Here is a 12817-nt window from a genome sequence, read left to right on the forward strand (position 1 = left end):
CTAACTGTCCCGGCGATATTGTCAGGGAGGTGGCCCTGCATCGTTTATGATAGTCAGTCACTCATATTTGATACAGTCTATTTCTGGCAAAAATGTAACTAATTCTGCGGAAATAACATTAGCGTTTTCTCGCCGTCAGTTGATGCTTCATATCCATATGAGTAAAACCGCCGGGGTCATTTGTCCAAATTTGGAACACAGTTCTTAATTGACGCAATATTAAACAAGTCTATGGGAATTCTGAATGGGGAAATAAACCGCGACCCAGGTAGGATGAGTAAATTACGTCAGACTTCGGCGCTCTATATGTTGTGCCAGGGACCCCCGCCATACAAGATTGATGTTGTTAAAAAAAATGTTTCAAAACATATTCCACATTTGTCACATGTATTCCAGATTGTTTTCGTGTCACGTTGTGAGCTTGTAGCTCTGCTATTTTTCAAATAGCTGATTGTGTATAGCGTTAAATTGGTTACACACATTTTGCTGCGGACCCCCTGAAACCCCCCCCAAGTCCCCCAGACCCCACTCTGAGAACCACTGCTCCAGTCATTCCACACACTCCTAAAATGCTGAGTGAGCGTCCCCAGCCCTTTCTTTTATGATGTCACTCCTCAATACAGTTTTTTTTTATATCTTCTTGTAAGCAAGTATAGTTGGTATCACCATGCACTAGACCAGGGGTCTTCAACGTTTTCAGGCCAAGGACCCCCTAGCTGAGAGAGAGTTGAAGCAGGGACCCCCTACTTTCTATATTGTATAAAATTGTGTTTCAGATTAAAGGTTTGTTTAGTCTGCTCTTTTTTCCCTCTACACCTATAGCCTTTTTGCCAAAAATAGCCGATCTACAAGCTCTCAACGCCTCGCATCGCGAGGCGTTGAGAGCTTGTAGATCTGCTATTTTCGGCTAATGTTCCCCTCAGAAAAATAATTCTAGGGTTCAAGTGGTTAATGTAAAAAAAACTAAATCCTATCACACAAAGATTTGGCGGACCCCCTGTAGTAGCTCTGAGGACCCCCGAGGTGTCCCGGACCCCCTGTTGAAGACCCCTGCACTAGACCCCTGTTAGGTGGAATGCTGAGGTGGAGTGCCACACCTTACCATCAGCTCCCCAGTACTTAACTTAACCGCACAACTTGCCGCACACTCAAGCCGTGCTACTCATACGCTGAGTTGGCGGTGCCCGGGATCGAACCCATGGCCTTGTGGTCGGGACCGAAGGCGAGACGGAGCTCTTCCGACTAAGCTACCAGGACACATCTTTCTTGACCCATTAAAACCGGGAAAGCGTCCGTGTCATAATACGATTTTTGCGTTGGTTATTCAAAAATAGCAGATATACAAGCTCACAGCGCACGAGCACGCGTAATAAAAAAAAGTATGTTTGATATGTTTGTATATGCATGGGTTTGGGGAGTGTGTCACTGTAAGAGTGACAAGGAAGGACACACATCCTGTCAGAAAGTCCTCCGTAGTCCTTTAGTTTAACTCTGGAGACTAGAGTGTACATTTGTAAACGGCAGTTAGAGTTACAAATGGATACATTTAACGCTGAGGATTTGAGTCGCTGCTTTTAATACATCCACGGCCCACAGCGGCTTTCTGGAGGGAAAACATTCCAGCAGTTTAAATGTGGAGAGAGACGGAGAGAGCCCACAAGGAGAGTGTAGTGGTATGGGGAGAAATGAGTCATGCAGGAAAATGGCTCATTTCTGCCTGCTGGGTTTGTCCTTTTCCTGAAGAAGGAGAAAAAAGAGAGAGAGAGAGAGAGAGAGGGGGAAAATATGTGGTGCCCTGTACCCACTATATGTGTTCATGTGTTGCCAACAAGGCCCTGCCTCCGTCCCTGACATTTTTTATGTTGCATTCTTCGCTCTAGTCTTTGTTTCCCCCTGTTTTTCAAGGGTTTCTTCAGCTGCCTCTATCACAGCAATGGTTCTGAAACTTGTATTTTATTTTAAAGGCATAGAATGTAACTTTTGAAGGCATAGAAAGCCACTGCAGTGGTATGGCGGTGTTTTACCTGCGGAAACGCACCGCCTTCTCTCACTGTATTTTGGTTTGTTTTGGTGGACAGGGACGTCTTTGGGCTACCAAAACAAACAGTGAAAACAACACAATACAGCGTTTCTGCAGGTAAACAGAGACACCACCACCACACTACTCCAGTCCAGTGACTGAATAATATAGAGGGAAATGATGGTTAAAAAGGTTACATACAGTATTATGCCTTTAACCCATTGAATCCGGGAACGCATCTGTCATTTTAGATTTATTTGGCTATTCAAAAATAGCCGATCTACAAGCTCATAGCGCGGCACTATCGGCTATTTTCGAAAATGTGTGCCAATCTTTGATCTTTGCTTCTGAGGATTCTACAAATGTCTTCTGAATCCTGACTGTTTTTTTTTTTTTTTTTTTTAGGGATGTTGCTATAATATCAGTGGCTCTCAAACGTTTTCATGTCAAGGACCCCCCCAAAATGATATGTATTTGGCCACGGACCCCCATCTGAAAATATTTGAATCCAGGGACCCCCAGAAGCAAAGATTTGAGTTAAAAATTATATATATATATTCAAAGATTTGCACAAATTTTCATGATTTAAAAATAAATAGCAGATCTACAAGCTCATAGCGCTATGAGCTTGTAGATCTGCTATTTTTGAATAGCCTAAGAAATCTTAAAACGACACACGGATGCGTTCCCTTCCCGGTCTTAATGGGTTAAGAATTACAGACATGCAAGGGTCCATTTGGAACCCCCTCAAGGAACCCTGAGGGTCCCCGGACCCAACTTTGAGAACCACTGCTTTAACAGTAGCACACTTGCACAGTAACATCACTTGAAATCTGACACATTCTCGGAATTAAAGCTCCACTCTGTAACTTTCTTTTAGTGATTACAAATTCAATGCTATTTTGTCCAATCTGTAGAGCATGCTAATGCAATGTAAGTTATACAACTGGGGTGGTTGTATTTGGTCTCCCTGCTCTTGACACGACTGGGACAAGTGGTACTGCCCTGAAGATCAAAATAAAAGTTCTCCCCTGAGCAAGCAGGCAGGCTCAGTGGTAAAAAAAGCACTTGGTTGCGCTGGACACCCGGGTTTGAATCTGGGGTAGAACAGGGTAGTTACAGAGGGTAGCTTTAAATTAACATACAGGATTTTGCTGTGTAGTGCGGTGTCAAGTAAAAAAACCTGGTACAATATATCCAAAACCAAAACTGTTATATTATTAAAATAGTGAAAATAGCCGATCTACAAGCTCACAACGCGACGCGTTGTGAGCTTGTAGATTGGCTATTTTCACTACTTTTGTGACACTCTTGTATGACGGCATTAATTGACCCAAAAACATGACATAAAAAGTTTCAATATGGAGTTACAAGGTTTCTGCCCAACGGCAACGATATACAATGACGCTGCTGTGGCTACATACCACGGTGACAGACGTCGGTTCCCATGTGTGAAACCCCGTGGCGTTATTCACATTGTCAGTTAACTCAAATTATGTCACTCTCCTGCAAGTGTGCCAGTAACGTTCGTCAACTGCAAAACACCAGGGGTGAAGTGTGAGAATTTACAGTCTTGTTTAGACTGTTGTTCACTGTAGTTAGTCAAAACTCAGCCAAAAATAAATCGACTGCCAAACGTTACCATGGGGGTATTCATTTATTTGGTAGTTAAAGTTGTTTCTGGTAGATCCTGCTTTAATTGAGACCTGAGGCCGATTCTACAAAATGCCTCCTAAATCAGTAGTTCTCACACAAAAATAGCAGACATACAAGCTCGCAGCGCGACACCAAGTGACAAGCTGTGAGCTTGTAGATCTGCTATTTTTGAATAGCCAATGTATACAATCTAAAATGACAGAGATGCTTTAAGATCTACGCATAAAATCTTAGCCTAAAAATGTATTTGTAAATGTGAAGTTTATGACTATTGAGCATTAAATGATGATTTAAATGTCAGAGTAGAACGATGCCACGTCTTTGCAGAGTTCTTGACTTGTACATCTAATGTTATGGTACAGCAAGGGTTCCCAAACTTTTCAGGCCGAGACCCCCCCCCCCCCCCCCCAAATAATCATATTTGGACTGAGGACCCTCCACCCCGACAAGCACTTGGAATTGTAGGAATTACATTTAGTTTCACTCTGTTCCACAGACAGATATTGTGAAAATAGCAGATCTACAAGCTCTCGCCCTCGCACAGCAAGGCGTTGTGAGCTTGTAGATCTGCTATTTTCACAAAGTTTGCCCCTTTCTTACGTAAAATTTGGCCAATTTATATTAAAAAGGTCTTAAAAATCCTTAAATTGTCACTTTAGAAATGACTAGATACCCTGTATACACTTATACTGTATCTTGGTTTGTTTACTGTTGAGTGAGAAAACAATGTTGCACATTAAAGCTAATCATCTGGGGACCCGCCCGCTTCTATTCTGGAAGCGTGCACTTGCCTGGCATCAAATGTGATGTTTTGTATTCTGTGGTTGGTGATTGAATGAAAACAAACCAAAGTCTTACAAATTGGTGCCACCGAGGTGCAAATTGGGCCTGTATTTTAGCCTAACCGAATTTGCAAGCTCTTCACGTGATTGATTGAAGCAGACTAAATCATGTTCCAGGGCTCTAGAGTGCACCCATTTTGGGGCAACACATGCACCCAAAAATCTGTCCTGTCACAGTGCAACAACAAAAAAAAGAAAAGTACTGTATGTGTGGTTGGTGCTCCTAAATTATATTGTTGCTGTCGGGTAGAAACCTTGTATAGCCAGTAGCCGATCTACAAGCTCACATTGCGTTGCGAGCTTGTTGATCTGCTATTCCTGGCGAATCGATGTATGTACGTACAGTGAAATAAGAGCGTGCCAAGTATTACTGAATGTGTAGCTCAACAAAAGCTAATTCATCCTAGTGTATGACGGAGGACAATTTCACGATAAATGAATATCTGCGCGATATCAGATTATTGTGAGCGTTTCTTTATCACGATAACCGATAATAACAATTATCGTCCCATCCCATCCCTAATCAGTAGTTTTTAAAGCCACTTTGAACGGACTCAATGTGTACACTCTTTGCCAACAAATGGCCCGCCTGCATAGTGAGACAGTAATAAAACTTCTCTTCACTGTCTTCAGTGTGTGTGTGTGTGTGTGTGTGTGTGTGTGTGTGTGTGTGTGTGTGTGTGTGTGTGTGTGTGTGTGTGTGTGTGTGTGTGTGTGTGTGTGTGTGTGTGTGTGTGTGTGTGTGTGTGTGTGTGTGTGTGTGTGTGTGTGTGTGTGTTTTTTTCCGCACATTCCTCATAGAGGGTCAGAGGTAGGATTGGGCGGTATCTATTTTGTTCACACCTTCATACCTTCCTGTCATTTCACAGGGCTACACAGTACGGTATGACTAATCTACCCCACAGTGCTGTCTGTTTCAAATGCAGTTTTGCCTACAGCAGTGGTTCTCAAACATTCTCGTGTCAAGGACCACAAAATCGATGTATTTGGCTGTGGACTCCCGGGAGAGTCTCTGTCTGTGTTTTTTTGCCCAGGCGGGCAGAGTTTTGAGGTTAGGTTTAGGCATAATTTCTGTTAGGTTTAGGGTTAAGGTTAGGGTTAGGCATAGTGTTTGTGAGGTTAAGGTTAGGTTTAGGTATAGTGTTTGTGAGGTTATGGTTAGGGTTAGGCATAGTATTTGTGAGGTTAAGGTTAGGGTTAGGCATAGTGTTTGTGAGGTTAAGGTTAGGGTTAGGTATAGTGTTTGTGAGGTTAGGGTTAAGGTTAGGTTTAGGCATAGAGTTTGTGAGGTTAGGGTTAAGGTTAGGTTTAGGCATAGTGTTTGTGAGGTTAAGGTTAGGTTTAGGCATAGAGTTTGTGAGGTTAGGGTTAAGGTTAGGGTTAGGCATAGTGTATGTGTGATTAGGGTTAAGGTTAGGTTAAGGCATAGTGTTTGTGAGGTTAGGTTTTAGGCATAGAGTCCCGTGGACTCCCTTTTCTGAATAAAAAGCTTTGTGCCAAGGACTTGCATAAGAGAAGAATTGTTTGGTTAAAATGTATCCAAATCATTCCCATATGTTCACAGCTTTTCAAGATTTATCTACATTTTTCAACATTTGCTGATCTGCTATTTTTGAATAGTCTAAAATAGGGTATAAGTGGTCACACCCTGGGGGTCCCCGGACCCCACTTTGAGAACCACTGGCCTATAGTACTTAGAAAGGTCTTGCTGGGTTTAACACAGCCCATAGAATAATGAATATTGTTGATAGGAAATAAGTTTAGAAAATCATACCTCTGGGATCTCTTTAAGTGCGCTGGTATACCATAATACCTTGATACTAGGGATGGGCAATTATGGGAAAATAAATCTAAACCGATATTTAGAACCAATAAATAAACGACTTCTAACTGAATAATCGATAAGCAATTATTTTATTTTTACATATCAACGAATCAACATGAAAACAACTCGAATAGATAGTATTACTGTATACTTAGTTGTACAATGGTGGTGCGCAAACAATTGTGAAAATAGCCGATCTACAGGCTCACTACAGGCTCATACAATCTTCTAAATCCTGACCTAAGTTTTCTGAAAAACTTCAAATATGTATTAAAACATTACAAAACATTATGTTGCTATATATATTTTTTGTTTTTTGTCGCATTCCTAAGCCAATAATTCCATGAACGGCAGCGCTTCCGGTAGGAGACGCAAATAGTCTCCTTTGTGTCTCCTACCGGAACCACTGCCTACCGGTCAGCTGCTCTTCAAATTATTGGCTTAGGAATGCGACAAAAAAAAAAATATATATATCCATGAATTCAAGTCTCCATGGGGTGACGAATCGAGATTTTTTTTGGGGTGGACTATCCCTTTAAAGTTTTAAAGGGATAGTTCACCCCCCAAAAAAAGTTTAAACTAAGTCCATCAAAGCATGCTCTTGCTTCCAACTTGTCTCCCCGAAATCTGTTGACGTTCCATTTTTAAAGCTGCTCCGTCTCCATGGTAACAGGACCGCGACGGCTCCTCATGACCCAGCAAGAGCAGCAGGAGTTCAGGGACAGCCTGCAGGCGGCCCAGGCCTGGATGCAGGCGGTCCAGGATCGCCTGCAGGCCAATGACAACACCCAGGGACCCCGGGCCGCCCTGGAGGCCAGGCTCCGGGAGACAGAGGTGAGTGAGAGTCTTTTTAAATAGAATACACGACATGACCCCCTTCACTTCTAACCCTCAGGCTCCTTGTTATGTGACAGCTGTACTGTAGCAGAGAGAGAGAGGGGGCCTAGCCCAACTTGTACGGTTAGTTTTTAAATGACTGCTAATAGAAGAGAGGCCCCACCCAACTTGTACGTTTTAGGTTTTTTACGGGTCTAAGAGAGTTAACCCATTGAGACCGGGAAAGTACCCGTGTACATTTTTGCATTTCTTTGGCTATTCAAAAATAGCAGATCTACAAGCTCGTACGCTACGGGCTTGTAAGCGCGGCACAGAGTGCCGTGAGCTCCGGGCTTGTAGATCTGAGCTCGTATCGCGGCACAGAGTGCCGCTACGGGCTTGTAGATCTGATATTTTTGAAGAAAAAAAACCCTGTGCAAATGTGTGCAAATCTTTGAATATAGTGTGTATGTATTTTTTAACCCATTAAGACCTGAGGTGATTCTTAAAAAAAATCTAAATCTCAACAGTTTTTTGAAAAAAATCTGAAAAATATTTTTTCAAGATTTTTCAAAAATAGCATATCTACAAGCTCGTAGCGCGGCACTCGGTGCCGCGCTACGAGCTTGTAGATATGCTATTTTTGAATAGCCCAAAGAAATCTTAAAATGAGACGCAGATGCGTCCCCGGTCTTAATGGGTTAAAGCAAACATTTTTAACTCAAATCTTTGCTTCTGGGGGAAAAAAGTATGTTGCTATAATCAGTGGTTCTCAAACTCGTGTCAAGGGCCCCCAAAATGTATGTGGACGCGGAGCCCCATCTCAAAATATTTTGTTCCAGGGACCCCCCAGAAGCAAAAATGTGTCTGTCTGTCTGTCTGTCTGTCTCAGGTGTCGCACTAGGATTTTAATGTGCCGGTCCCAATGTCCGGAATGATTCAAATTTATCGGACATCCGATAAAAAATAACGGTCATAATTATTTGTATGCATTAATGACAAGCAGGTGTGTAAATACAGCTAACACTTTGGCCTACAGCATTATATTTTGGATTGAGCTATTTGAACGTGAACCGTGATGAACGAGTAAAATACACATTTTATATAGCAGGGTCATCTTGCACAACATTAATTACCCGCATTACCGTTTGTGCATGCTGCGTGCGTAATGGTTTCTCAATAATCAATTGCTTTTGAACGCATTTTCTAATCAAAGGGCACTGCACAAAATTGGGCATTTCAGATGAATCCTTCATAACGGGGCTCAGCTGACCTATAGGGCAATACATTATAGACCACTACTCACTCACAGGAGGTTATACTGTATAGTTAGGCAGTGGATGCCGTCTGTGCGTCTAGTTGGGACAGCCGTGGGAAAGTTGATGAGTTGTGAGAATCTTGTCGTCTCTTCATGGAGCTATTCAAGTGGTAACGTTTTACGTGTCCACCTCATAGAGTTAAAAATAGGTCCACCTTTATGATTAACGTCGTGTTTCACCTGGATGCCACAGTTGCAGTAGCCTATAGCTGTTGGGAAGAGTATTTAAGCGACTGTGTTGGATGTTTCATCTTCAAATTGCATTGTTGTTAAACTGTAGTAGGGCAACTTGCCAACTTTACTCACAAGTGCCCTTGTAGTAGCCTAGTGTCTGTGACATATTCTAACTCGTAATGATACAACTTGTTTGTTTGACTGTTAAATACACAACTTTATCTAATATAAGCCCTCAGCTGCGTGAAGCCGAAAGCTGAAGTCCCACCGTGGGATGTGATGGGTATCAAAAATATATAATATATTGATGCAATAACGTTATGTGAGATTAGATACGTTGAATCACCATATTTTGTACTTTCAGAAATTGTCAAAATCTTTTGGGAATTTATTGTAAAAGATCTAAAAGAAAAATCATCACAATGTGATATTATCGTCACAATACTGATGCTGAGGTATTAGGTAAAACATATTGTGTTGTTGTGATATTGGATCTTGTCGGTATTGCCCTGCCCTAATGTAAACACTGGATTCGTCCATGAATGGAAGATATGTTTTCCTGAGCAGGAGCCATCTCTGCTTTATAAACGGACGCAGAAAAGACTGTGTGCATGTTTGGGTGGTTGTTTTATTATAGGATTCAACCCTTCTTTCAAGGGTAATGTGTCGCAGGCTCGCAGCTCTGATATGACTATTTCTTTCTATGATGTTCTACCGTATATTGTTGCTGTTGGGCAGAAACCTTGTATCCATATGACACAACAGTGTCACACAAAAGTAGCAAAAATAGCAGATCGACAAGCTCACAGCGCGTCGCATTGTGAGCTTGTAGATTTGCTATTTTCTGCGAAAGTTTTAACCCATTAAGACCTGGAACTGTGTCATTTTTAGATTTGAGCTAAAAAGCATTATTTTACACTTTTGGCTATTTTTGAAAAATCGTGAAGATATGTGCAAATCTTTGAATATATGTATTTTTAAAGCAAACATTTATTTTAACTCAAATCTTTGCTTCTGGGGGTCAATGGAACAAAATATTTTGATGGGGGTCCGTGGCCAAATACATATAATTGTGGGGGTCCTTGACATGAAAAAGATTGAGCACCACTGATATAGAAACATACGTTTTTCAGAAAACTGTTGAGATTTAGGAGACATGTAGAATCGGCTTCAGGTCTCAATGGGTTAAAGTGAAACAGAGTGTTGTCTGTGGGCTTTATGAATATTGAGCCGATGAAAAGTATTAACCAGAGCTTGTGACTAAATAACTACATTGATCCATTGGAACAGAGGTTTTCCTGAAAAGTAACAGTTCTGGTCATACAGTACAAGGTTTCCACCTGAAAGAGACGATAATGCAGATCTAGGGCTGAGAAATATATTGTCTCTGTCGTGGTGAAAACCTCATATGTCCAAAACGTTTACTTTTCAGGATAAAAAAAAAAAAAAAAACAGCTAAAGTAGCAGATCTCCAAGCTCAAAGCGTGTCGCTTCGCCCCCCGTTTCGAGCTTCTGGATCTGCTATTTTTGATACTTTTGTGTCACGCTCTAGTATGATCACATAGGGCGTTCATTTACGGAAAACAAACACACAAAGTTCAAATATGGAGATAAGAGGTTTCTGCCCGACATCAACGATATAAAATAAAAGATCATCGCACTGCTTCAGTCATTTACCCTTTTAACCCATTAAAACCGGGAACGCATCTGTGTAACCACTTAAACCATTATTTTATACTTTGGCTATAAAAAAAATAGCAGATCTACAAGCTTGTAGCGTGGCACTCGGTGTCGCACTACAAGCTTGTAGATCTGCTATTTTTTGAAAAATCACGAGAATTTGGTCTTTCAATCTTTCAATATATATATATATATATATATTTTTTTTAAAGCAAACATTTTTAACTCAAATCTTTGCCTCTGGGGATTCTACAAATGTCTCCTAAATTTTAAAAACAAATAAAAACAGTTTTATTTTTTGAAAAAACTTCTGTTGCTATAATATCAGTGGTTCTAAACTTTTTCATGGCAAGGACCACCCAAAATGATATTTATTTGTCCGCGGACCCCCCCCACCCCCCTCCCCCCTTCTCAAAATATTTTGTTCCAGGCACCCCCAGAAGCAAAAAAAAAAATGAGTTAAAAATGTATTTATGTATATTCTGCTATTTTTGAATATCCAAAGAAATCCCAAAAGAAATCTTAAAATGACCCGGATGCGTTCCCTTCACGGTCTTAATGGGTTAAACCGGTTTCATTCAGAAGTCTGACCCCATTGAATAAAAGCCACGCGCACGCGTGTTGTGCTCCTTGTTCCCAGAAAATCCACGCGTCTTCGCACGAGGGCCGCGTGAAGATGGACATGGCGCTGGTGGCCGCCGACGTCCTGCTGCAGAGCGGAGACGAGGAGACGAGGAACCACACCCTGGCCCTGCTCAAAGAGCTCAAAGCCCAGTGGGAGGAGACGCAGACCTACATCATCCATTGCCACAGGTACTGTATAACTGTGTCATCATGTCGGCTTACAGATGCAGTGAAGCTTATGATTATCTACTGTGGTTATGTAATGATGGTATTAAAATGTCTTTTATGTAGCGCCAGTAAAAACAAAGTTACGAAGTGTGTTACATCAAACTAAAGACAAAATAATAATTATGTCAAGGTATTTGGCTGTGGACTCCCATCTGAAAATGTTTTGTGCCAGGGACACCCGGAAGAGAAGATTTGTGTTAAAACAAAAAAAGAGATTTTTCAAAAAAGATAATGACAAAAATAGCATATGCTATTGTTTTCTCTCTCTTTTTAAAATGTTATTTATCCCACGATTTTGTAAGCCTTTTTCACCCGGTGCCAATTATCTAAGTGTCTCTTTTTTTTTTTAAATCCCCCTGGGGGTCTCCGGACCCCACTTTAACTCATTGAGTGCCAGATTTTTTTTTTTTTTTTTTAACGTTTGGCAATTCTGGCACTCAATTGTACTACCTATGAGTATGTACAAGAACGAAAACGAATAAACAAAACATATTTCTATATTATGTTGTCCCAGTGCCAGAGTTTTTTTCACAGAAAACAAAAAGTGGTTAGGAAGTGAGATACAGCCTTTTTCATTTCTAAGTTAAACAAGGAGTGGATGGATTTGCAAATCTTCAGATGATGATATCTTGGGTTCTGGACATGTTTAAAAAAAAAAAAGAAAACTTTTTTTTAAACTATTTTTTCAAAAACACGTCACTGGCACGTTGAGCCATAGCGGTAAAACACGTGAAACACGTTAATGACACTCAATGAGTTAACAGTACCCTCCCACTGGAAGCTTATAATTATCTACTGTAGTTATATAATAATACTAATACAATGTCATTCATGTAGCACCTATACAAACAAAGTGTTTACATCAAACTAAAGCACTTTAAACCCCTGTAGTCTTAGAGAGCTGGACTTGAGTTACAACTGTACTTGGCCCACTTTTTTCCGTCTACACCAAATCTCTTTGCCAAAAATAGCCGATCTACAAGCTCACAATGCATCACTTTGTGATGAGCTTGTAGATCGGCTATGTTTGGCTAATGTTCCCACCACAATATGGATGCAGGGGTTCACAAAAAAAACCAAAACAAGGCTTGACGTGTATATAATGTAAAGGGCAATGCTGCGTGAAATTAAATCATTATGGAAATGAAATTAAGCATTTTAATCACGGAAAAGACTTTTCAATTAAATGAAAGTCTTTTGAAGTGTTGTGGTTTTCAAAGAAGACGGTGACCTTTCTGCCTGCTGTGGGCTCCTCAGGCAGGTGTTTCCTGTGGAGGAGCCATGACGGCAAAGACACGCTTCACCTTTTGTCCTTGTCCGGCATGGTTCCTGCCTGAGGACCCTCAGGCTGCACCACAGGGCTGGTTAGGGGTCCACGTGTGACTCGGGGATTAACCCATTAAGACCCGAGGACACGATTCAAAAACATTTCTTCTAAATCCTAACAGTTTTCTGAAAAAAACGTACGCCGCTATATCGGTGGTTCTCAAACGTGTTCATGCCCAAGGACCCCCACAATTTTGTATGTATTTGGCCGCGGAGACCCACGTCAAAATATTCAGTTCCAGGGACCCCCAGAAGCAAAGATTTGAGTTAAAAATGTTCACTTTAAAGATATATATGTATATATTCAA

At 41.1% G+C, this 12817-nt stretch overlaps 1 protein-coding gene across 1 annotated transcript in view; it reads left to right on the forward strand.

Annotated features, from left to right (window-relative positions):
* The window catches only part of syne3 (spectrin repeat containing, nuclear envelope family member 3), a 106632-nt gene that overhangs the window by 1596 nt on the left and 92219 nt on the right, over positions 1-12817 (forward strand). Inside the window, exons 2-3 of the mRNA XM_084045241.1 lie at positions 7017-7177; positions 10972-11144. Of these exons, the coding sequence (XP_083901367.1) occupies positions 7034-7177; positions 10972-11144 (317 nt within the window). The 5' untranslated portion in view covers positions 7017-7033. The remainder of the gene's footprint in view (positions 1-7016; positions 7178-10971; positions 11145-12817) is intronic.

This window comes from Gymnoscopelus microlampas, assembly GCF_963454915.1.
Source record: "Gymnoscopelus microlampas genome assembly, chromosome: 20".
Lineage (NCBI taxonomy): Eukaryota > Metazoa > Chordata > Actinopteri > Myctophiformes > Myctophidae > Gymnoscopelus > Gymnoscopelus microlampas.